This window comes from Sus scrofa, chromosome 3 (assembly GCF_000003025.6).
Source record: "Sus scrofa isolate TJ Tabasco breed Duroc chromosome 3, Sscrofa11.1, whole genome shotgun sequence".
Classification (NCBI taxonomy): domain Eukaryota; kingdom Metazoa; phylum Chordata; class Mammalia; order Artiodactyla; family Suidae; genus Sus; species Sus scrofa.
Window position 1 is genome coordinate 59,119,395 of NC_010445.4, and position 26,479 is coordinate 59,145,873.

The following is a 26,479-nucleotide window of genomic DNA, read 5'->3' on the forward strand; positions in this document are numbered from 1 at the left end:
ACCATTAGATGGAATCACCTGAGACCAAATTTAGGCAGGGCCAAAAGGCACAAGCAGATTCCTTTGACACAATTCCTGTTGCATTGCCTCCTGGGGTGGTCTTCCAGTCCAGCTAACTAAGACAAAACCCAAGCCCAGTTGATAGCTGGGTTTGTACAATACACTGGCCCAACCTGCAAGCAGACAGCTGCAGCACGTGATCCTCACTCAGGGTGACACTGAAGACAGAAGTGAAGGAAGGTCCTCTAGCGGCCATAACTTCTAGCAGTATATTTGGTTGTTGACTGTGTTTGGAGTGTGAGATGGCCAGAAGTACAGATTTAGACTAATTCGTGGGCAGTTGCCAATGATTTGGCTGAATGGGCAGGGATTCAGAAGGAACAGGATTTTAAGACTGGTTAAAGAAAAAAAAAAAAAAAAAAGTCTCTGGAGTTCCCGTCGTGGCACACCAGAAATGAATCTGACTAGGAGCCATGAGGTGGTGGGTTTGATCCCTGGCCTCGCTCAGTGGGTTATGGATCTGGCGTTGCCATGACCTGTGGTATAGGTTGCAGACACGGCTTGGATCCTGTGTTGCTGTGGCTGTGGTGTAGGCCGGCAGCTGTAGCTCTGATTTGAACCCTAGCCAGGGAACCTCCATATGCTGTGGGCGCAGCCCTAAAAAAAGCAAAAAAAAAAAAAGTCTGGAAAAAGATATATTGGCGGACAACTTGAATGAAACTATACTGTGAAAGGGAGTTCCCATTGTGGCTCAGCAGTAACAAACCTAACTAGTACCCATGAGGATGCAGATTTGATCCCTGGCCTTGATCAGTGGGTTAAAGATCAGGTGTTGCAGTGATCTGTGATGTAGGTGGCAGACACAGCTCAGATCCCAAGTTGCTGTGGCTGTGGTATAGGCCAGCAACTGCAGCTCTGACTTGACCCCTAGCCCGGGAACTTCCATTCGCTGCTGGTACACCCCTCAAAGAAAAAAAAAAAAAAAAAAAAAGACTATACTATGAAAACATTTGTGTTCCATATGAATGCCCAACAAAAGGAGTCCACTGTAAAAGAGACCCTTAATAATCAGGGGAACACAAATGACACAAATGTCACCAATGGCCTCTTCCTCCAGCCACCCCAGCGCTTGCTCAATGAGCTTGTGAGCCATGGTGGCAGGGATGGAGGCTAAGCACAGGCTCCACAACAGAATTTCCCCGACCTGAGAAGGATTTTTGCTGAGTATCTAACTTGCCAATGCAGGGACTGAGCCCCTAGTATGGCCACTATTCCTCGTGAGGAGGGCCAGTCACCCAGTGCCAAGCCAATTGCCATCTTCATTATGAAAGAGGCAGAGATCCAACCTCAGAGGAATAGAAACATATTTTGGATACAGATTTGCCTTTTCTGCCCACAATGTTTCTGCCAGCACCACCAGTCATGAACTCACAGAACGCCCAATCAACCAAGATGGCATTCCACCTGATCAAGGAATTCTTCAGAGCACAGCAAGTGCAGCAATGGGCTCATGCCCACAGGATTAATGGGTCTTACCACATGCACCATCATCCAGAAGTGGATAGCCTAACCGAAAGGTGGAATGGCTTACTGAAGTTACAGTACCCCTTGGTGTTGGTTTTTTTTTTTTTTTTTTTTTTGCTATTTCTTTGGGCCGCTTCTGCGGCATATGGAGGTTCCCAGGCTAGGGGTCGAATCGGAGCTGTAGCCACCGGCCTACGCCAGAGCCACAGCAACGTGCGATCCGAGCCGCGTCTGCAACTTACACCACAGCTCACGGCAACACCGGATCTTTAACCCACTGAGCAAGGGCAGGGACCGAACCCGCAACCTCATGGTTCCTAGTCAGATTCGTTAACCACTGCGCCACGACGGGAACTCCCCTTGGTGTTCATTTTACAGCTGTAGTACGTGCTTTGAATCAGAGACCACTGTGCTGAAGCTCTCTCCTCACAGCCAAGATACATGAGTCTAGAAAATAGGTGTCTGTCAGAGGGTTGCCTTTATTAATCCTAGTAATCCTCTTGCAGAATTTTTGCTTCCTGTCCCCGAAACTTTAAGCCCCGCTGGCTTGGCGATCTTAGTTCCCAAGGAAGGAATGTTTGCACTATTTGGAAGATAAGACTACCACCTGGACATTCTGGGCTCTTATGCTAGTGAACCAATGGGGGGGAGGGCAGTGGGGGAGCAGGGGAGGGGAGTGTAATCTGTCTGAGTGACTGACCCTGATGATCAGAGAGAAAGGGTGCTGGCTTCCACACGATGGAGGCGAAATGAACTATGTCCAACAGCAAAGGTTAATGGAAAACTATAGCACCCAGGGGGAGGGGAAGATGATTAAAAAGCCAGGCTCTCAGGGACTGAAGATTTGGGCCACTGTACCAGGTAAAGAACCCTGAATAGCTGTGGTTTGAGCTAAGGGCAGAGAAAACATGGAGGGATAGTGGAAGAAGCTTCACACAGCTTCAATCGCAATGTGATGACCAGGTACAGAAGTGAGGACTCTTTTTTTTTTTCAGGGCTGCACCTGGCATATGGAGGTTCCAGGCCAGGGGTCGAATCAGAGCTATACCTGCCGGCCTATGCCACAGCCAGAGCAACACGGGAACCAAGCCATATCTGTGACCTACACCGCATCTTATGGTAACGCCGGATCCTTAACCCACCAAGCGAGGCCAGGGATCAAACCTGCATCCTCATGGATACTAGTTGGGTTTGTTTCTGCTGTACTACGATGGGAACTCCCAGAAGTGAGGACTCTTTAAGTTGCTTTGCTCATTTTCTATTTGCCTGTTACGTGTACACAACAATTTGTAAATGTTTTTTTTTCTTCCTGCTTTTAAGTTAACTTGCTGGAAGTTTACAACCTAGTTTTTAAGTTGTAAGATTCAGTGAGACTAACTGGATCTCAAGAGTAATATATAAAACTATCAATGGAGGCATGACTCTTGGGACTGTGCATCTCATTTTGAAAAAGGTTGAAAACTGTTCTCTTGCAGGAAGGGCAACTGTTCTTTTTGTCTTTTTTACTGTGGTTGTTGCAGCTGAGTCATCAAAAGGGGGCTGGGCAGGTTATCAATTTAGTGCCCTCAGCTCCAAATTCACTGGCACCCTTCTTGCCTGTTCTGTGAAAATGGCTTTGAGCCCGTTAGACTTTTCCTTTTCAGCTACATTGAAGCTTTGCTAGAAAACAGTAGTGGAGACAAACCACAGAAGACAGGGCTTTGCTTCCCGGTTCCTGTGTGCTCCCTTAAAAGCACTGAGTGCAGCTTCTTCAGCATCAGGCTCCTGCTGTGCTCGAAGATTTTCCAGTGCCTGGCTCCTGCAGTGCACAGCAGCACCACCAAGCACCCGGCAGCTTCACCAGGCAGTTCCCGGCTCCCAGGCACTTTGGTAACAAACTGAGACGCCTCCCCGTAAACAGCCTTCCGTAATGCACTAGAGAGTAGGTTTCTGACAGGGTCCAGTGCAACAGAGTTTCAGCAGGGTCTGGATTTCTGCCTTGGATGCTCTGTGTCACCCGTAGGGGTGGCAGTTGTTCCTTGTGTCTGCTATTCCTATATTCTCTCATTACTAACCAATTCCCGGTTATTCCAGTCCTCTTATAGTTATTAACTGCTAAAATCAAACTTTTCCTGATCAGATTATTTGTATAGGTTTTCTCTTTTTGTCTTTTTAGGGCTCCACCCACAGCATATGGAAGTTCCCAGGCTAGGGGTCGATCCGGAGCTGCAGCTGCTGACCTACACCACAGTCACAGCAATGTGGGGTCCAAGCCACGTCTGCGACCTATACCACAGCTCACAGTAACGCTGGATCCTTAAGCCACTGAGCTAGGCCAGGGATTGAACCCGAATCCAGTTCCTCTCTCTTGATTGGACCTGGATTAAGCTGGTACTAGGCTGGACTAGACAGTGGCAGAGAATGAAAAGCAGCAGAAAGATTTACTCAGAAAGTAAAAGACAGGCCTCAGTAACAGATTAGACAAAGGGAAGTGGTGCGGGTAGGGTGACCCTAGAAAAATATCCAGCTTATTTTAGGTGTACTCGCAGCAGGTGGAAGTTCCTGAGCCAAGGATCAATTCTGAACCAGAGCTGCAGCCAATGCAGGATCCTTAACCCACTGCACCTCCAGAGACAAGCTGGGTCATTAACCCGCTCACCGCAGCAAGAACTCCCAAGGAATCCCAAGTTTTAACGCCTGGACAGAAGAAGATGAGCCTGCAGAGGAAATGCTGAAGCTGATAAGAGGCAGAGGAAAAGAAGATGAACACGGGGCCCTCCATAGCTGCAGGTTCTGTATCTGCAGAGTCAACCAGCCTAGGCTCGAAAATATGCAGGAAAAAAAAATTCCAGGAAATTCCAAAAAGCAACACTTGAATTTATCACATGACTGGAAACTATTTAATTTACATTATACTAGGCATACGAGTAACCTAGAGATGATTTAAAGTAGATAGGGAGCTATGTGTAGGTTATGCGCCATCACTAGACCATTTTATACAGGGGACTTGAGCATCCTCAGAATTTGGTGTACGCAGGGTCCTAGAACAACTAGGATACCTAGGGACCACTGTACTGCATCCCAGAAGCAAAGGGTGGCAGCCAGGGATGCATGGTTCCTTCCTCCCCTTAAGAGAACTTGCTGCAGTTGACTGACTTCCACCAATGGCCATGTCCTCAGACCTGCCACAGTGCCCAGCCCAAGGCCATACTCCCCTCGAGGCAGCTCCTAATCGATGACTGAGCTTGTCCAAAATCACATGTGCTAGAACCTTCTGACAGGCAACCTTTGCTCCGGGCTCCCCACTGGCCCAGCTGAGATGTTCTCTGAGTTGCACACAGTCAGAGGCTCTTCTCACACACCCCTGCACTGCAGGCTGAAACCGCCCACCTCCTGACTCCAGTTAAGCCCAGCAATAATTTCTCTTTTAGTCAGAGACTTTGTGACTTAGAGACAACTGCTTCCTAACCACTGAGAGGAAGAGACCATAACATTCACCAGATGACAGACTACAGGGTAGACAGTCTGTAAGGAGTTTTCTGAAAAAGTCCACTCCTAGAGTTGCCATTATGGCCCAGTAGTAACAAACACAACTAGTATCGATGAGGACTCAGGTTCGATCCCTGGCCCCTCGCTCAGTGGGTTGAGGATCCGACATTGCCATGAGCTATGACACAGGCCAGCAGCTGCGGCTCCAATTCAATCCCTAGCCTGGGAACTTCCATGGCTCAACTGTGGCCCTAAAAAAAAAATAAAATAAATAAAAAATAAAAAAAAAATCTTCTCCATTAGGCAGCCTAACAGGGAGGATATAAAACAAGAGACTGTTTTAAAAATGAGAAAATATTTCATTCATCCCAAAACACACATCAGGAAATGAAGAGGACCCCAGGAAAACTATTTATCTACTATGGAAGAAGAGTGTTACTGGCTTCAAGCTCTTATTTCTAGGATTCTGAAGCTTTGATGCTTAGAAGAAAACTATCTTGTCCTTCAGCTACTCTCTGCTACTCAGAAATAAATTACATACATCTGTAAAAGAGTTTGGCCCTGCTAGAGGGGAGCCAGACAGGAAGGAGGAAGGGGCCTCCAGCGCCAATAAACTGATCAAAGAACAGCTGGGTGACAGCCCAGGGCCATCCTAGGCAGACGAAGCCCTGAGGCTCTGGTATGAACCAGAGCACAGAAAGCGGGCCTGGCTCAAGGGACATGCCCTCAACCTGGGTTCAGTCTTCTCATTTACATCTTCAGCCAAAGCCCCAGGGAAAAAAGCAAAGTTCTCAATGCCTCCTCACGCCCCCTGCTGGTTGGTTTCATCATTATCTCGCCTCTTCCAAATCTGTAAGAGACCAATACAATGGATTATTTAGGAGCCAGCATCAATCCACAAATATTTATTAAGTACCTAAATCTGCACTGGACAATAGACAACCTGTCACCCCAACTGTATATTTGCTAAGCCCTTTGAAACTAATCATCTTTCAGAAAATTTTCTTTCATTCAATTTTAACTTTTTTTTTACCGCACCCTTGGCATGCAGAAGTTCCACGGCTAGGGATCGAACCCAAGCCACAGCAGTGACATCATTAGATCACTAGGGAATTCCAATTTTCACTTTTCCACCCATCCTTCTCTTACTTCCCATTCCAAGTTCCTTTTCTTAAAAAAGACTCCTAGGGCTGTAACTTTAGACACCGTCACTAAGGAATGAAATCTCTCTAGAACGTGCAGTGACACCTTTTTTTTTTACAGAGCTACAGCTTTTTCTTAGCCTCAGTCTTCCTTCTTTGCAGGTACAAGGGCAGTCAGAGATACTCTGCTCCACCAGCTCTCAGTCCAATGGGGCAGACAGTTACAACAGTACAGCTGATGCTCCAATAAAAACACATAGATGGTGCTATAGGGTCACGAAGAGTGCTGACCTGGCCCAGGGAACCGGGGAAAGCTTCAGAGCCACTCCTAGCTGGCAGCCTGGATGATTCTGGGCTCTTCCTCCTTGAAATCAGACCACACACTGCAAAACTAACCTGGCCGTAAACAGAACCTCCTTGCTCACTCATAAAGCTTCCCTGCTTCTCTGGCCTTCTCTTCTCTGAAGATCACTCCTGGGCATTCAGGGCCGTGTAAGCCGACCCGCCTCACTCCCCAGTGCGCGTCAAAAGGCATCCCACCCAACCCAACCTAAGTCGACCCCACATCACTCCTCTCCCCATCTCCTCCACCCTCATCAAGTCTGCAACCAGCCCACCTGGATGTAAGCCTCTGACAGTGTGATCATCTGGGGAAGGATGTCCGTCACCTGGAGGTCTTGTAATTCATACCATTTGCCTGTCCCCTGCGAAGAGCAAGAAAGGAGGGCTTAGTCTACTCCCTAAACCAAGAGGGTGTTTAACAGGGAAGGGATCACAGCCAAAAGCTAGAAAAATAGAGTAACCACTAGATTCTCATGAGTCCTAAGTAAGAGGGTGCATGACCTCTGCTGGGCGCCATTCAATTTTAAGAGCTCATAGGGTGTTGATCTTGGCAAAGGCAATTCCTGCCAAGGACTCCATGAAGTTCAATGGAGCCTCACACACTATGTGATTTTAAGAAGAATCGCGGAGGACAACAAAGAGAAAGAAGAGGAAGCCCTCCATTCCTCACCTAAGACCGCTCCTTGCTGCTGGGAAGTAACAGAGTAATAAGCACACTCACTCGGGAGGTGCGGCCTTAACCAAAAGTGGACATTCTCACCCCTTGACTCAGAGGACACAGCAAGTGCCGGTCAAGAGCACACGTCCTTGATGGACACTGTTCCATCATACTAACCTGTTTCCTTTGGTTGCAAAACCAGTGCTGCAAATATAGAAAAATCTACCTCATGTCATGTTTCCATAAACAAGGAGAAAAAGAGGTTTCTGGATGACAGCGGAGGCATTTCTGGAAACTCACCTGCCTCATCCATCTACACCTCTACGAAATGCCCAAGAAAGATATATTTCAGATATTCTGGATCTTCCAGTAGTTCAGAATAGGGAACAACAAAAATTCAGGATCACAAAATCAAGTCCCCATTCCAGGTTTGAGGACTGGTTAAAAACATGGGGAAACCAAGTATCTAGGTTCAAATCCCAATTCTACTGACTTCAGATAAATTACTCAAACTCTGAGCCTAGGTTCCTCATTTATTAAAAAATGGTGTTAACACCTATTTGGAAGTGTGTTTTAAGGATATAAACGAAATAAGCTGCCATTGAGCACTTGGCATACGTACATCTAGCACAAAGTGCTTGACGGATGAAACCCACAGCCCCAGAGGACTAATCAAATTAGAACCATCTGTGCTGATCATCTGTGTGATACCAATATATCTTAAGCACATTTCAACCATTTTCAGTAAATTTACAAAATTTTTTAGCTGAAAAGGAACCTCTACACCAGTGCTTTGTAAACTTCAATCTCATACCAACAAAGGGTCTTGTTAAAAGGTAGGTTATGGAGAGTTCCCATCACGGCTCAGCGGGTTACAAACCCAACTAGAATCCATGAGGATACAGGGTTCAATCCCTGACCTCACTCAGTGGGTTAAGGATCTGGTGTTGCTATAAATGTGGTGTAGGCTGGCAGCTACAGCTCCAATTAGACCCCTAGCCTCTTGCATCGAGAAACCAGCCCCACTCACGTGATGAAGCACGTGGATCCGGTAGGAGCCCTCAGAGGGCTTGCCGTCGTGCACAATGTTGGCAATGAGGTCATAGGTGGTGTTCTTGTGCACTGCCTGCACCTCTTCTGACAAGTATTCTCTCAGATCCACATTCCTGATGAAGATGAAAATAAAGTGAAGATCAGACAAGGGCTACCAGGTAGCCCAGTGCCCTACTCAAGCGGCCCACAAAGCTGTTGAACCCTATCTCAGGGCCCTGGATCAAGGAGGGGCTTGAAGAGCTTTGGAAGCCCAGGTTGGCGGAAATTTACATAATTTGCCATAAAAACGAATCAAACTAGAAAGACTGGCTCTATGGGAAAAGCACATTTTAAAAGCATGCCTAGGAGTTCCCATGGTGGCACAGTGGTTAATGAATCCGACTAGGAACCATGAGGTTTCAGGTTTAATCCCTGGCCTTGCTCAGTGGGTTAGGGATCTGGCATTGCCGTGAGCTATGGTGCAGGCTACAGATGCGGCTCGGATCCCACGTTGCTGTGGCTATGGCGTAGACTGGCAGCTACAGCTCTGATTGGACCCCTAGCCTGGGAACCTCCACATGCCGCAGGAGCGGCCCTAGAAAAGGCAAATAAATAAATAAATAAATGCCTAGCAGTTCCCAGTGTGGCTCAGAGGTAATGAATCTGACTAGTATCCATGAGAATGCAGGGTTGATCCCTGGCCCCATTCAGTGAGTTAAGGATCCAGCACTGCTATGAGCTATGGTGTAAGTCGGAGACATGGCTTGGATCTGGCATTGCTGTGGCTGTGGCGCAGGCCAGCAGCTGCAGCTCTGATTTGACCCCTAGCCTGGGAACTTTCATACACCTCAGGTTTAACCCTAATGGGGGAAAAAAAGCATGCCTGGGAGGTCTTGTCATGGCACAGTGGAAATGATTCCGACTAGGAACCATGAGGTTTTGGGTTTGATCCCTGGCCTCACTCAGTGGGTTAAGGATCCGGCATTGCTGTGAGCTGTGGTGTAGGTTGCAGACACGGCTTAAATCTGGCATTGCTGTGGCTGTGGCGTAAGCTGGCAACAACAGCTCCAAATAGACCTCTAGTCTGGGAACCTCCATATGCCGTAGGTGCAGCCCTAAAAAGACAAAAGACAAAATAATAATAGTAATAATAATAATAATAATAAACCCTTCTTAAAAAAAAAAAAGCATGCCTAGTAGTCAAAAGTGGAGTCAATTAGACTTGATCTGGAATCTGGCTCTACCACCTCAGAGCTGTAAGGTTCTTCTATGACATGGGGGTGAGAGTCACTATCTCATCAGAGATGAGAACAAGCGTTACTGCGTCACTCTGCCTTAGGTGGGAATCAAGTTCAGTGTCAAGGGAACACCTTATCTCTGGGCTCAGGCCGCAGAAGCCTAACTGCATGACCATGTGGGTCGCCACTGTACATAATCACTGTAACAATTTCAACATGGCAAACCAGGCAGATCATGCAGACTTTTTTTTCTTTTATTTTCTGGGACTTTGCTTCTTTATTTTTTTCTTTTAGTCAAGTAGGCAGAATGGTTTCAAGTAGCAGAAATCCACCCTAGGGAGCTTAAGCACAAAGGGGAATTTATTCAAGGGTTTCAGACCAGGAAATGAGACCAGGCACTGAAGAAACAGCAAGATCCGAGAGCTTACCTGCCCTCTTTTCTGCTTTAAGAGCAGCTTTATTCTTTCCTACCAGCTTTCTCTTCTTTATGGAATCCACTTTGGCTCCCCTACAGCTTCCAAAATTTTGGAAGAAATTTTGAAAGAAGAAGAAACTATTGACTAGGTTCCCTCAACTGGGACTTTTCAAGGTCAAATTTATTTATTTTTTTAACAATTTTATTTATTTATTTATTTGGTTATGGTATACCGTGGCTTGATGTGGGATCTCGGTTCCTAGACCAGGGATTGACCCGGGCCACAGTGGTGAAAGCACCTAATAATCCTGACCACCAGACCACCGTGGAACTCCTATCAAATTTATCTTTAATACATGAACACTCATTTGTTTTTTTAGATAGAGGAACATTCCTGATGTACATGGAATAAGGAGTCTTTTTGCTTTATTTGTTGAATTGTCTGTTGAAATATACATGTACATTGGTTATTATAAAATAAAGAGCTATTACTAATGCTTACTGTTATGACTATGATGATGGTAAACAGGGAAACAGACTGACAGTTAACATAAATATTAAGAGAATGCTAACTACATTAGTTTCAGGAAAAACATAACCTTCTGCAGCCTACAGATATTTATGGCAATTTAAATACAAGGTAGAATAAGAGAGATTATATCCTATATCTATTACTATCTGATGTGCTACCACTCATAACATGAAACACAGTAAGGTCATCTCTGGAAGAACTGACAATAAATGCTCACAGCAGTCACATCCAGTGGTCACTTCTAGATATGTATCTCCTTGTGAATTTTTTTTTATGGCCACACCCATGGCATATGGAAGTTGTTAGGCCAGGGATTGAATCCGAGCAGCAGCTGTGGCTAATCCTTTAACCCACTGCACCGGAGCAGGAATCAAACCCACGTCTCCTCAGCAATCAGAGCTGCTACAGTTGGATTCTCAACCCACTGTGCCAAGGTGGGAACTCCTCCTTTGAATTTTATTTTTTTATTTTTTATTTATTTATTTATTTTTTTGGTCTTTTTTTCTTTTCTAGGGCCACACCTGCAGCACATGGAGATTCCCGGGTTAGGGGTCCAATCAGCCATAAACTCCGGCCTACACCAGAGCCACAGCAACATGGGATCTGAGCCGCGTCTGCGACCCACACTACAGCTCATGGCAATGCCAGATCCTTAACCCACTGAGCAAGGCCAGGGATTAAACTTGCAACCTCATGGTACCTAGTCAGATTCGCTAACCACTGAGCCACAAAGGGAACTCCTCCTTCTTTGAATTTTAGACTACACGATGAATATATTACCTGTCCAAAAATACAAAAAGTTTTCAATGTAAACAATGAAGGAATAAACAGATTATTTTGTTCTAACTACACTGCTTAGCTTTCTATGTGTTAGTGATAGCTATTTATTCCTAGAGTGTCCCTCTTGGACTAATAAATAGTCATTGTTAAAGGATAATTTAGATATGAGTCCTAGGAAATCCACATGAGTTCTAGATAGCCAACACGCCAGCTAGCTGCTAAGAAGTGACTTCTTACATTATCTTCTTAACTTATGTAGTGTAGGTAGGTTCACTGCAATCTCCAACTTAAAGACAGTCCAAAATTAAGAGTGGTACAAAAATATGAAAATAAATTCAAGCTTACTCCCCCTAAGAGTTAGGAAGGGAAAACTCACGTAATAGGAAAGTTGACAATAGTTGGATTCTTCTCCACAAAGAAATTGTTCTTAGTGAATCTCTTAATACAAAAGATGAGATATGGAGGCAGCTTGGTGAGCTGGAAGCGCTTCAGAAAGTTCTCCTTGTAAGTCTTATATTCCTAGAGTGAGAAAAGAAAACTATCCAATTAGTGCTGGAGCAGGAGAGCAGGGACATGAGCTTTGTTTTGGTTGCGGCTGGGTTTTTCAACATAATTTTGCCTTACACTTAGAATTCAGAAGGCACCTGATCCCATTAACCACCTACAAGGCTTGGGAATAGCAGTCTGCTAAGGCCAACTAAAATACCTCAGCTGCTGGTTTCAGCCAGCATATGGCCATACTGCTGAACTCTAACCAGTCACAAGGGTATTCTTTTCTATAAGGAAAACCAAACGTCAAGTGAGAAAGAGGATTTGTTATTAACAAGGACCTACTGTATAGCACAGGGAAATCTACTCAATGTTCTCTAATAACTTAGATGGGATAAAAAAAATGGGTATGTGTATAACTGATTCCCTTTGCTATATGCCTGAAACTAATGCAACATTGTAAGTAACCTATAATCCAAAAAAATTTTTTTTTAAAAAGAGGACTTGTTAAAAGCTCAGAATTTAAAAACCATGAAAGTTTTTTTTTTTTTTTTTTAAAAAGGGGGGAGTTCCCATCACAGCTCAACGGAAATGAATCTGACTAGCATCCATGAGGACACAGGTTCAATCCCTGGCCTCGCTCAGTGGGTTAAGAATCCAGCATTGCCATAAGCTATAGTGTAGGTCACAGACAGGCATGGGTCTGGAGTTGCAGTGGCTGTGGCATAGGCCTGTGGCTACAGTTCCAATTAGACCCCCTAGCCTGGAACTTCCATATGCCGTGGGTGCAGCCCTAAAAAGCAAAAAAATAAAAAATAAATAAAGTATAAAAATGATACAAAGTATGTTCTCTGACCACAGTGAAATGAAATTAGAATCAGCAACAGAAAGAAATTTGAGAAACTCACAAATATGTGAAAATTAATAACAAACTCCTAAATAACCAGTAGATTAAAAAGGAAATCAAAAGGGAACTTAGGAAAGAATTCAAGGTGAATGAAAATGGAAATACAACATATAAAAACACACAGGACAGAGTTCCCATCGTGGCTCAGTGGTTGGCGAACCCGACTAGCATCCATGAGGATGCAGGTTCCATCCCTGGCCCTGCTCGGTGGGTTAAGGATCTGGTGTTGCCATGAGCTGTGGTGTATGTTGCAAACGCAGCTCAGATCCCTCGTTGCTGTTGCTGTGGCTGTGACGTAAGCCTGCGGCTGCAGCTCCAATTCAACCCCTAGCCTGATGCAGCCCTAAAAGACAAAAAGGCAAAAAACAAAACAAAAAAAACCACACAGGATGCAGCTAAAGCAGTGGTTAAGAGAGAAATATATAGCTATAAATGCCTACATTGAAAAATAAGACCTCACATTAGTAACTTTCCACCTTAATACACCATAAAAAAAGAAAAGCAAACAGAAAAAAGGAAACAAAAAAAAAAAATAAGAGGTTAAAATTAATGAAATACAGAATATAAAAACAGTATTTCAGGTGTTCTCCGGTCACCAGGTTAAGGATCCAGTGCTGTCACTGCTGTGGCTTGAGGGGGCACAGCTATGGTGAGCATTCATCCCCTAGCCTGGGAATTCCCACATGCCATTGGTGCAGCCAAAAAAAAAGCAGGAACCAACAGGTTAAAAAAAATTCTCCCAGTACAGAATCAAAAAGGAGTAAATTTGTCAAAAATGAAGAAAGGAATTAAACCAAGAAACAGTTAACTCAGCAGATAAAAAGAACCTTTTAACTTAATGAAGAGCAATGTTAAATAATAATTTTTTTTTTCCTTTTTCAGCTTCCCCCATGGAATATGGACATTCCCGGGCCAGGGATAGAACCCAAGCCAGAGCTGCAACCTACATCACAGCTGCAGTGATGCAGGATCCTTAACATACTTTAGTGGGCTGGGATCAAACCCACGGCTCCACAGAGACAAGGTGGATCATTAACCCACTGCACCACAACAGGAACTCCAGAATAAATTTTTTTATTTTATTGGTATTTTAGGTCTGTTTTTCCCACCTTTAATACTAATATTACACACACACACACACACACACACACACACACACACACACACACACACACACACACGTATTTTTTAGGGCTGTGCCCACTGCATATGAAAGTTCCCAGGCTAGGGGTTGAATCGGAGCTACAGCTGCTGGCCTGTGCCATAGCTATAGCAATGCAGGATCTAAGCTGAGTCTGCAACCTATACCACAGCTCACGGCAACGCCGGATCCTCAAACCACTGGGCAAGGCCAGGGATTGAACATGCATCCTCATGGATCCTAGTCAGGTTTGTTAACCACTGAGCCATGAAGGGAACTCCAGATGTTTTATATGTGTGTGTGTGTGTGTGTGTGTGTGTGTGTGTGTGTGTGTGTATGTATATATATGTGTATGTGTATATGTATGTATATGTGTATGTGTATATGTGTATGTGTATATGTATATATATATATATATATATATTTTTTTTTTTTTTTGTCTTTTTGCCTTTTTCTAGGGCCGCTTCCCTCGGCATATGGAGGTTCCCAGGCTGGGGGTCTAATTGGAGCTGTAGCCACTGGCCTACTCCGGAGCTACAGCCACGGGGGATCCGAGCTGCGCCTGTGACCTACACCACAGCTTACGGCAACACCGGATCCTTAACCCACTGAGCAAGGCCAGGGATCGAACCCACAACCTCATGGTTCCTAGTCAGATATGTTAACCACTGAGCCACGACGGGAACTCCCGGATGTTATATTTTTTAAAAGATGGGAGTTCTTCCTGCTTTTGTGAGTTTTACCCCCTCCTTTCTCCACAATACCCAGAGGTATTAAAACTCAAGTTAGGAGCTGGGGGTGAAAGAGCATGGAGTCTGAGAGGCTCAACAGGCACAATACACTTGAAATAAAAGCGTTACATACATGTGGTGATTTCCAAGTATAAAAAGACAAACATCAAGAGAAAGAGGGGGATCAGCAGGGCAGGTGTGCAAATGGGCTACCTTCTCAGTGATGCCGTTGAACTTGGCCAGGATGTTGAAGAGGGGCACTTGGGGGATAATGAGCTGCTCCTTCTCGTCCTTGTACAGGGGGGCGGTAGGGAGGTCCAGCGTCAGGTACATAAAAGTGGACTCCACCATCGTCTCCTGGTACTCATCATTGTGAAGCAGCTGCTCTTTTTCTTCTGCTGGCTAGAAATGAGTGATAAGAAAAAGGAGGGAAGGAGTGGCAGGAGAGTGGAGAACATCACTGATAAAAGAAACCATGTTTCTATTTCATTTACTTCATTTAATATTGAGGTGAACCAAGAAGGGTGTCGGAGAGACTGGGCAGTCTCATGTGCAGCTGCACAACCTGTTTGTTTTACTTTTATTTGGGGGGGATGGGGGTGCTGTGCCTGTGGCATGTGGAAGTTCCCGGGCCAGGGATCAAACCCGTTCCGCAGCAGTGACCCAAGTGGCTGCAGTGACAACACTGGATCCTTAACCTGAGGCACCACAAGAGAATTTCTGCACAACCGTTTAGATTAATGCAAAAACTAGGCTTCCATCTTCAGAAAGATTTTCTTTAAATACCCCAGTACTGGAGTTCTCTTGTGGCACAGTGGGTTAAGGATCTGGTATTGTCATGAGAACAGCTTTCACCACTGCAGCCCCAGCTCAATCCCTGGTCTGGGAACTGAGATCCTACATAAAGCTGTGGCATGCTGCAGCCAAATAAATAAATAAATAAATAAAAATAAAAGCCTTTAGATGGACTAGAAAGCGTCTCTGAGCTTTCTGGAAAAAACACTCCAGCACCACCTAGTGGCCAGACCACTCAAATTAGTCACCTCTTAGTATCTATAAGAGGCTGGTTCTAGGATACACCTTGGATACCAAAACCCATGGATGCTTAGGTCCCACAGTTGGCCCTCCACATCCACAGATTCCACATCCGCAGACTCAACCAACTGTGAAATGTAAACAAAGTAGTTTTATGTATTGAAAAAAATCTGCATATAAGTGAACCAGTGCAGCTCAAACTGGTGGTGCTCAAAGGTCAATTGCATATCCAACGACTACCTCCCCAACCAGCACACCGATGCAACAGGGACCCAAGGGAAGTGCCACTTGGCAGGTGTTCTGAAGAGTCTCTCTCTTCCTGGATAAAAGGCTGTACCAGTTATCTAGACATCTCTTTGTCCACTCCAAATCCTGTCAGGCAACATAAATCAGCCCAAGGCTTGAGTTCAAAGCACTCACCAAGTCGGGATGAGGAAGCTTTTTAGTGAAGATCCTCATGGATCCCTGGAAGACGTCAGTCACTATAGCTGGACAAACCCAAGTCAAAAAGGCAAATTTTGTTAGGTAGGAAAGCATTTCCAAGTACAGTCCTAATTCCTCAATTTCTGAAATAAACCAGCCTCTTCCACTGTAAGACCCAAAGCTCTCACTAAACACAGAACATACGCCACATTGGTACCTCTAGAATTATTTGCGTAAGTAATGGTATACCTATCTTCTCCACAAGAAACCCACTGACCCTCAAGCACAGGGCTTGGCCCCTTAGAGAAAAATGAAGTGCGTCTGAAATAAATGAGTGATTTACAGAAACTGAAGATTAATGAATCACAAAAACATTAACAAATAAAGTAAGATACATTCAAGAAACTAGAATCAGAGTTCCCATCGTGGCGCAGTGGTTAACGAATCCGACTAGGAACCATGGGGTTGCGGGTTCGATCCCTGGCCTCGCTCAATGGGTTAAGGATCCGGCATTGCCGTGAGCTGTGGTGTAGGTCACAGTCGAGGCTCGGATCCCCCATGGCTGTAGCTCCGGAGTAGGCCAGTGGCTACAGCTCCAATTAGACCTCTAGCCTGGGAACCTCCATATGCCGTGAGGGCGGCCCAAGAAAATGACAAAAAGACAAAAATAAATAAATAAATAAACTAGAACCGTAATCGTGTGCGCCTGCAAAGGGACACCATGTCCACCCTGCACTGGACATAAAAGGAAAACGACAGGTTAAGGGATAGAGCAGGGCAAAACCAAAGCAATGAGAACGGAGCCACCACAGGGTTCTAGAATCCTGACAAGACAAAAGCTGGAGGGCTCTGGTGTGCATGGGCTGAAGATACCTGTAGAGGTGGCAGGACCATTTGGCAGAAAGGGAGCCAGGCCATAATCCCACATCCAGAAACCAACACCCCCGGAACAAAGGAAGAGGAAAACTGCAATCGGGCTCCAAAATTATCCACAGTCTCTAAGCAAGAGTTATTTTCAGCACCCCTGAGAAATGGCTAACTACTGCTAAGCCAGCATGGATGCTAAGAGACCTGGGACTCGAGGTTTGAGAGTCTACAGAGACGCCAGCCTCACCTCTCCAAGCACAGGCTCAGGGCGAAGACCTAGCTTTTAGTATGCTTTACCAAATCACGAGCCAGGCAAACCACCCTCCAAGTCTTCACTGTGGCACCACATGTCTACCACATGCTGCTGAGTTCTCAGTTTGAAACCAGGTCAGGATTTCAACGGCACAATTATATCCATTTCCACTTGTTAAAAATGCCATTGGGGGAGTTCCCATCATGGCGCAGTGGTTAACAAATCCAATTAGGGACCATAAGGTTGCAGGTTCGATCCCTGGCCTTGCTCAGTGGGTTAAGGATCCAGCGTTGCAATGAGCTGTGGTTGGTGTAGGTTGCAGACACAGCTCGGGTAGGCCGGCGGCTACAGCTCCAATTGGACCCCTAGCCTGGGAACCTCCATATGCCACAGAATCAGCCCTAGAAAAGGCAAAAAGACAAACAAACAAACAAACAAAAATGCCATTGGGGTAGTTTCCGCTGTGGTGCAGCAGGTTAAGAATCCGGCATTGTCTCTGAGGTCAAGAGGGTTTGATCCCCAGTCCTGCACAGTGGTTTAAGGATCCTGCATTGCCACAACTATGGCATAGGTTGTGGCTACAGCTCAGATTCGATCTCAATCCCTGGCCTGGAAACTTCCATATGCTGTGGATGAGGCCAAAAAAGAAAAAAGGAAAAAAATTGCCACTGGCTATACACATCTCCTAATAAAGAAAAACAGAAAAGAACCCATTCAGGAACAAGGTCTGGCCCACATGTGCAGAGACACCCCCCAACCCAAAAAGATAAACAGGTAAGAAAAGGCTGGGAAGCTGCAAAATGTTTTTGAAAGGAAGCAGGCAAAATAGAGCTCCTTTTACAAAATAACATGACTTACTCTTCTTCTTCTTCTTTGTGCCCCCCAGCGCTGAGTGTAAAGCATTCAAAAACCAGGACAGAAAGTCAACTCCATCCCCTGGAAAAGAAGGAAGGTAGGATGTTGTAGCTGGGAGACAGTGTAATCCAAACCACGTGCTGGCTGGCGGGACTTCACATTCCTGCTCTTCCTCCTTCCTCTCTCGCCACCCTATCCCATCCCCTGGCATCCTCCTCTATCTGGCCACCCACTACATGCTGGCACTCCTGACGGACAAGCTCTTAGTCTTCTTTTTTTTTTTTTATGGCCTCACAGTGGCATATGGAAGTTCTGGGAGCTAGGGCTCAAATCAGAGCTGCAGCTGCCGGCCGACACCATAGCTCACAGCAGCACCTGATTCTAAACCCACTGAGCTAGACCAAGGATTGAACCTGAATCCTCATGGATACTAATCCGGTTCATAACCCACTGGGCCACAACAGTAACTCCCTTAAGTCTTCTTATCTTAACTCACCCCCAGGCTCTTTGATCTAAAGAGTACCTTTGATCACTATCTCTCTTCCAAACGTGAGTCTCATCACCCATCAAAAGCCATTACTAAACTTCCCCTCTAAGTCACTCCTCAGCCGGAATGTTTTTAAAACAAAAATGTGACGGCACCTCTCTGCTTAAAAGCCTTCACTGATTCCCCAAACTCCTTATACCGGCACATAAACCCGACAATGTGGTCCTTCTCTTCCAACCTCCACCTCGGCACTCGGTGCTGGTCCAAGGTCCAGCCACGTGCAGTCCTCTCTTTGTGCCAGGCACCTCCACGCTCCTGTCCAGTGTCCTCTCTACCTGGAATGCCCACCCCCAACCAACTCCCCTCTACCTAAAACTCAGGTGTCTCTTCCTTCATGCTGACCCCCAGCCCAGCTCCCTCCCAGAGCATAGTGTACTTCCTCCATCACAGCACTTAACACCCTGTAATCATCTTTCTACATAAGCAAGTTCCCCACTAGTTTGGGAGCTCCTGGAAGAGAAAAGCTGTGTTTCTGATCCCTGCAGCTCTAAAACCTAGCACCACAAGTGATTGGTGAATCAACCGATCTAGAGAATACTACAGTAGATTCAGGTGCTAAGTGCTATTCATGTAGCAGTAACTTGGTTTGGAAGGATGAAAACTACCCAAATAATTCATTAGAATATCCTGCTCTGCAACATGACAAAATGAGAAGCAAAAGTGGCAGCTGCCTGGTAAGGGTTGGTGCCTTCCCCAGCTTTCTGATTCTCCCCTGAGCTGTAAAACTTAGTTCACCAAATCAGACAGACTTTCTATCCTGCTGAAATCTCTTGGGTCTCTGAGCAGGGCTGGCTGATGAAGGAAGAGTGAGGAACCTAACCACGCCACCCACTGGACACTCACTCCAGCTACTGTAAGGTTTGCTGCAAAGTGGAAGTCAATGTGCTCATGAGACTAGCTCTGTGGCCCTAAAGTCAGAAAACATGAATTACTCCTTCCTTACCCTGCTTGGTGATCTGAAAAGTCTTCTTGCTGCAAAGGACAACAGCCTGAAGCATCTCATGGGGAGAGACATGTGCCTTGAAATTTCGAGGGTTCCAGAGTTTTCTCATCAGCTCTCCAAAACGCTGGACCAACAAGAACATGATATCCCCAGGAGGACGCTTGATGTTCTTATAATTGTCTTCTTCCAGGAAGTAGTTCCGGAGAGGAGGAACATTAGACAGAGCCTAGGAGTCAAACACTCGGATTAAACCATAGCCCTTCTGCAGAAGTAAATGGACTCCTGGAGAATCCCCCAGAGTTCACATTAGAGAAATTATCAGCTTACATTGATTTTCATGGCAAGTCCAGCTCTGCAGACATTTTGCTGATGTGGATATGATGAAGGGGTTTTAAAATACAGGCATTCAAAAGTTCCCATTGTGGTTGATTGGTTAAGAACACAACTAGTATCCAGGAGGATGTGGGTTCAATCCCTGGCCTTGCTCAGTGGGTTAAGGATCTGGGGTTGCCACAAGCTGTGATGCAGTTCGCAGATGCAGCTCAGATCCAGTGTTGCTATGGCATAGGCTGGTGGCTGCGGCTCCAACTCAACCCCTAGCCTGGGAACTTTCATATGCCAGCCCTAAAAAGATGGAACAAAAAGAAAAGAAAAGGTATTCAAATCCCTATCAACTGGCCAACTTATTTAATAGTTTCCTGTGTTTATCAGGCCTGTGACTATGTTTGGATTCACAAGGAACTGAAGGCTAGAAACACAAATACTATTTCTTCATCACGTACTTGGCTGGGGCAGAGATAACCATCTGGAGACCATAGTTCCCCCCTCTCTCAACTGCACATTAAAACAATATGGGAGAAGCTCCCTTGTAGCACAGCAGATTAGGATCCAGCCTTGTCACTGCAGCAGCCCAGGTGGCTGCTGTGGCACAGGTTCGATCCCTGGCCTAGGAATTTCCACGTGCAGATGCTGTGGGCATGACCAAAAAAATAAATTTTTAACATTAAATTTAAAAACTAAAACATGCAAATCAACATAATAAAATCTGGTGTTTTCCCCAAATGTGGTATTGAGAGGGCGAAAATAAAACGATACAACTGTGTATAAAAATGAATATACTCTGTGACTATGGAAAATGGTCAAAAGGTTTAAGAGAACAAAAATAAATCTTACCTGACTGGGCAAAAAGATAAAGACCAGCCATGTTAGTTCAGGAAAAAACACCGGCTCATTAGTGTGAGGTACAAAAGTGGGAGGGAGACCACAGAACAGACCAGAAATGAATGCTCCTGTCTTCCACAGCTCCTTCCTGACAGGTTCGTGAATCCTCACCAGCCCCATGCTTACCATGAGACAACTTTTTTTGGCAAGGTCAGCTCACTTACAAGGAATAGAAGGGCACTGCTCAACACAGCACACCTAGGCGTCTCTGGGGAAAACAATTCAGGATGCAGAGAACACCATCATGACAAAGGTGATCTGGAAACCCCTACAAGCTTAGCTCAGCTAAAGAAACAGGGAGTTCCTGCTTAGAGTTACTCTCAAAAGGAAAAGAGTATGAATAAACTTTATCTTAATTCTCAGTTATCCATGATGTGGAGAGAGGTTGCTTTCTGGCTTTAGCAACAATACAAATAGTAGGTGGCCCTGGGGAAAAATTATTCTCCCTGCTGATGGAGTACTTGGTACATTCAATTCCATTTTAGTGGCAACATCATCACAGAAAATTTGTTCAGGAGTTCCCATCGTGGCTCAGAGGAAATGGATCTGACCAGTATCCATGAGACGCAGGTTCGATCTCTGGCCTCCCTCGGTGGGTTAAGGATCTGGCGGCGTTGCCGTGAGCGGTGGTGTAGGTCACAGGCTCGGCTCGGATCTGATGTTGCTGTGGCTATGGCATAGGCCAGTGGCTACAGCTCCGATTCGACCCCTAGCCTGGGAACTTCCATATGTCGAGGGTGCGGCCATCTAAAAAAAAAAAAAAAAAAAAGGAATGCTCATCTACTTATCTGTGTAAATAAAGAGAACTTCCTAAGGGGACTAAGACCCATCACAAGCCAAAAACTCTAACTGCTCTGAACATGTTCCAATCCTATCTGGCTACCCTGTACCAGCCTTCACAAAGCCATGAGGGGCTGCAGGAGGAACAGTGGGTAAAGTCTCTCCACCTAAGAATTTGACCTTTCCAGGAATCAGGCATGACACCAATGACAAACCGAAACTCATAGATACACTATTTTCACTCAATTCTTTATGCAAAAATACCATAAACAAAGTTTAAAGGCCAAATAAGAACTAGAACCAAGAATGTGCAATAAATGCAAGAGAAAAAGTTCAGTAGGGGAGTTCCCGTCGTGGCACAGTGCTTAACGAATCCAACTAGGAACCATGAGGTTTCGGGTTTGATCCCTGCCCCTTGCTCAGTGGGTTAAGGATCCAGCATTGCCGTGAGCTGTGGTGTAGGTTGCAGACATGGCTCGGATCCCGAGTTGCTGTGGCTCTGGCATAGGCTGGCAGCTACAGCTCCGATTAGACCCCTAGCCTGGGAACCTCCATATGCCGCAGGAGCAGCCCAAGAAATGGCAAAAAGACAAAAAAAAAAAAAAAAAAAAAGAAAAGAAAAAGAAAAAGTTCAGTAAAATGGACCATGAATAGAAAAATGAGCAGGCCCAACAACTCATGAAAAAAAATGTAAGAATCAACTTTAGATGTGAACTTTTTTCCCTAAACAGAAATTTATTTCTCACAGCTCTGGAGACGGAAACATCTAAATCATGGTGCTGGCAGATTTGTTGTCTTGTAAAGGTCTTTTTCCTGTTTTGCAGATGGTCTTTTTTTTTTTTAATTTTTATTACAGATGATTTACAGTGTTGTGTCAATTTCTGCTGCACAGCATAGTGATCTAGTCACATGTATTTATACATTCTTTTTCTCACACTATCTTCCATCATGTTCTATTCCAGGAGACTGGATATAGCTCCCCATGCTATACAGTAGGACCTCATTGCTTATCCATTCTAAATAGTTTGCATCTAGAAGTGAATTTTTTTTTTCTTTTTGGTCTTTTTAGGGCCACACCCATGGCATATGGAGGTTCCCAGGCTAGGGGTCAAATTGGAGCTGTAGCCCCTGGCCTATACCACAGCCATAGCCACAGCCATACCAGATTCGAGCCACATCTGCAACTTATGCCACAGCTCATGGCAACACCAGATCCCTGACCCACTAAGTGAAGCCAGGGATCGAAACTGCATCCTCACGGATACTAGTCAGATTCGTTTCCACTGAACCACGATGGGAAGTCCTCATTTTATACTTTCTGTATCTGTCTTCCCACCAATAAGCTTGTTTATAGTTGTTGTGGTGGGGTTTTTAGTTTTTGTATTTCTTTAGGGCCTCACCCATAGCACATGGAGGTTCCCAGGCTAGGGGTCAAATTGGAGCTGTAGCCGCCGGCGTACACCACAGCCACAGCAACTGCCCAAGACAGACACAGGGCCAGATCTGAGCCACTTCTGCAACCTACACCACAGCTCACGACAACCCGGATCCTTAACCCACTGAGCAAGGCCAGGGATCGAACCTGCAACCACATGGTTCCTAGTCGGATTCGTTTCTGCTGCGCCACAATGGGAACTCCTATTTTTTGTTTTTTGTTTTTTTGGCCACGCATGCAATATGTGGAAGTTCCTGGCCCAGAGATCAAACCACCACCACAGCAGTGACCCAAGCTGCTTCAGTGACAATGCTACATCCTTAAACTGTTGCATGACAAAAAAAGTCCATGTTAACAGGGTTTTTTAATTTACTTTTTATTTTTTTAGGGCTGCACCTGTGGCATATGGGTTGAATCGGAGCTACAGTTGCCAGCCTATACCACAGCCACAGTAACATCAGATCTGGGCCACATCTGCAAACTACACCGCAGCTCATGGCAATGCCAGATCCTTTAACCCACTGAGCAAGGCCAGGGATTAAACCTGTATCTTCATGGATACTAGTCGGGTTCTTAACCCACTGAGCCACAACGGGAATTCCTCCATTTAAATCAAAATTTTCTGAGTGAGGTAGAATGACTGTTAATTTTCTTACTCATACTTACCAATGACTTCTAATTTTTCTACAATGTGTACATATTACCCATGTAATTTCTTTCTTTCTTTTTTTTTTTCTCTTTTGCCTTTTCTAGGGCTGCTCCCGAGGCATATGGAGGTTCCCAGGCTAGGGGTCCAATAGGAGCTACAGCTGCTGGCCTACATCAGAGCCACAGCAACGTGGGATCTGAGCCATGTCTGCAACCTATACCACAGCTCACAGCAACGCCAGATCCTTAACCCACTGAGCAAGGCCAGGGATCGAACCTGCAACCTCATGGTTTCTAGTTGAATTCGTTAGCCACTGAGCCACAACAGGAACTCCACCCATGTAATTTCTTAAAAAGAAAAACTTAATTGCAAACAGGACAAATTTGGCTTTCTGCCTTCCCCATTTTGGGGCTTAAGCAAAGGGGCAGGACAGAGACATCAGAAAGCTGACATAATGAATATCTGCACTGCTACATTAAAAAAAAAGCATTATCTACTGTATGTGTTTCTTATTGGTACTACAGGCCACATGCAGATTCTATTCCTCATTCCCTACAAGCTCCAGAGGCTGGAACAGGCCCACCATTTGGCAGCAGCAGAACATCCGTGTCTGCCTGGGGCAGAATGAACATGCCAAGTAGAGTCTCAGCAAGACTTGGGATCTGAGGACAACCTGGCCGCATTCTCCCTGAAGGCAGGTGTTTCTTGGCCAACCTTCACAGTGCTCCCAGGTTTCCCCCTCCCTCAGGAGCCCACCTCCATCCTACCTGAAGGACAGCGTTGGCATAGTCGTTGGCCTTTATGTTATTCAGGCCCACGATACCTGGCAGGTAAGTGGTGCCATCATATGCCCGGGAAAACTTGACTTGCTTCTCCAAGTTAGCAATCTGCTGCTTTGTGAAAGTGGGCTTCAACACATACTGTAAAGCAAAAGAAAAGGCTCAGTCATTTGAGAGCTGTCTACAGAGCTCACAAGATATACCCAGAATAGCAATTTCTGCCAAAAACAAAAACAGTTGGTCATGAATGTCTCACCACCCACCCAGCGGGCTCCCAACAGAAGGTCTAAGGGCTGAGGTAACATGGGACAGGCCCGCTCCACATCACTCATCTAGACAGCGATCTCTGTGTTTAACCCCAAATCACTGAATCCCAGGCCCTTCCTCAGATCCCAGGACAAATGACAGTCACAAGCTGCAGGACACTCAAGTCTGCAGGTGGCAAGAGTCTACATTCTGAGTGGGACCTTACAGTGAGCCAGACCATGTCCACCCCCGATGCGCAGGAGCAAAAGCATCGTGTCGCCTCCCCTCCCCACAGGACTGAAATCTCGTGACTCCCTGTGGCTGGAAGGGCAGGATCAGAACCTTCCCAGTCCTAGAACTATGAGGGTCATCACGTCACAGGCTGCAGAGAGGTCACAACTAACTCACTTTGAAAGCTTGAATTCTTTTCAGTTTCTCTCTCTTTAAGTACTGTTCATAACCACCTTAACCTCAATTTTAGCAGATGTATACGCAGTTCCCATTGTGGCGCAGTGGTAACAAACCCAACCAAGTATCCATGAGGATGCAGGTTCGATCCCTGGCCTCACTCAGTGGGTTAAGGATCCGGCACTGATGCAAGCTGTGGTGGAGGTTGAAGACTTGGCTCTGGCTGTGGAGTAGGTGGCAGCTGCAGCTCTGATTCGACCCCAGCCTGGGAACTTCCATGTGCCACAAGTGTGGCCCTAAAAAAAAAAAAAATGACAGAAAGAAATACATGTATAAATCTTATGAAAGCGGCATAACTAGTGTTTCAAACACTGAACACCAAGCTTCCGTAATAAATATTCAACTCTATTGAATATGCAACTCTTGCTGAAAAGGGAAAAGGAGAACAATAATCAACAGGTCCAACAGTAACCAGAGCCAAAGAAGACTTTCCATGTTCCCCACTTAAGTACATTTGTGACCTGTGACTCTTGGCACAGGTCACAAACTGGAGCCCACAGAGAGGACAAGCTGACCATTCTGGCTACATCGTGTCAAAAATAGCTGGGAGTCGGTATACATCTTGGTGTCCACCGTCCTACACCAGGCCCTATCCACATCCTGACTCCAAAGTATGGGAGAGAAATTTATTTCACAAAAATGCTTTCACTCCAGTTAGCAAGTAGCCATACTTCTTCACTCCTGACTAAAAGCAGAAATGATAGCCTGGCTGAGACCACGCACAAATATGAATCGAGACCTCCTTACTTAGTTTCCCTGGTTCCTCCCAAAGAAAAAGCCTCTCAAAGCCCAAAGGACTGACTCTTCCCTGACTTCAGATGGGGCAGATTCCCAGGATCCCTGGGGTGGCTCCCAGGAGAACTAGATCCAAACCAACCCTCTTGAACACACACCGTGATATCCTCCAGCGAGGAATCAATGATCTCATAGTTGTCCGGGAGGCAGTAAAACTTGAGGGTGTGGAGGTTGAGGAAGACATGGTGACTAAACTGGACGCTGTGAATGTAGGCGTGAGACTTCAAACCCCGACCTATGGGGAAGGATGAAAGGCTGTGAGAAGGGCGGACTCCGGAAGAGCAAGGAGCAGTGTGGCTTTCATTACTCTGTACCACAACACTTAATATCAACACAAGTACTTTGCCATCCATGAAATGACTCTTCCACATGCACTCCTCTTAACACGAAAGTTGGCAAGAAAGAATAACACGTTGCTTTAGTCCACAGACAGCATAAGACATAGAGGCACTCATTTCATATATGTGAACTGAAAAATAGTTTGTGTATGTATACACATAGTGTGTGTGTATATATGGTATATGAGCTGGTTTCACTAGGAACATCTATGCACATATTATATACACTAGTGTATGTACCTACATATACAGATTTGCACATACACACATATGCATATCCTGTGACGGTCTACCATCACTTAGTCCTGATTTTCCAACTGCTTATATTCAGGACAATCCTGTACCAACTATCTTTGTTCATGTTACCACTCTCTTCTAGAATATCTTACCTTGAACCTGTTCAAACTCTGCATGTCCTGCCAGTACAAGTTCCACTCCACCTCCTC

The 26,479-nt window shown here is 45.5% G+C and overlaps 1 protein-coding gene across 1 annotated transcript in view; it reads right to left on the bottom strand.

The window, feature by feature from the left end:
• Positions 1,987 to 26,479, bottom strand: part of USP39 (ubiquitin specific peptidase 39) — a 35,217-nt gene continuing 10,724 nt past the window's right edge. The window contains exons 4-13 of the mRNA XM_013987875.2: positions 25,794 to 25,930; positions 24,175 to 24,327; positions 19,323 to 19,548; positions 17,836 to 17,913; positions 15,855 to 15,922; positions 14,613 to 14,801; positions 11,508 to 11,650; positions 8,165 to 8,300; positions 6,752 to 6,838; positions 1,987 to 5,842 (exon numbers count right to left, since the gene is read on the bottom strand). Coding sequence (XP_013843329.1) covers positions 5,795 to 5,842; positions 6,752 to 6,838; positions 8,165 to 8,300; positions 11,508 to 11,650; positions 14,613 to 14,801; positions 15,855 to 15,922; positions 17,836 to 17,913; positions 19,323 to 19,548; positions 24,175 to 24,327; positions 25,794 to 25,930 — 1,265 coding nt within the window. The 3' untranslated portion in view covers positions 1,987 to 5,794. The remainder of the gene's footprint in view (positions 5,843 to 6,751; positions 6,839 to 8,164; positions 8,301 to 11,507; positions 11,651 to 14,612; positions 14,802 to 15,854; positions 15,923 to 17,835; positions 17,914 to 19,322; positions 19,549 to 24,174; positions 24,328 to 25,793; positions 25,931 to 26,479) is intronic.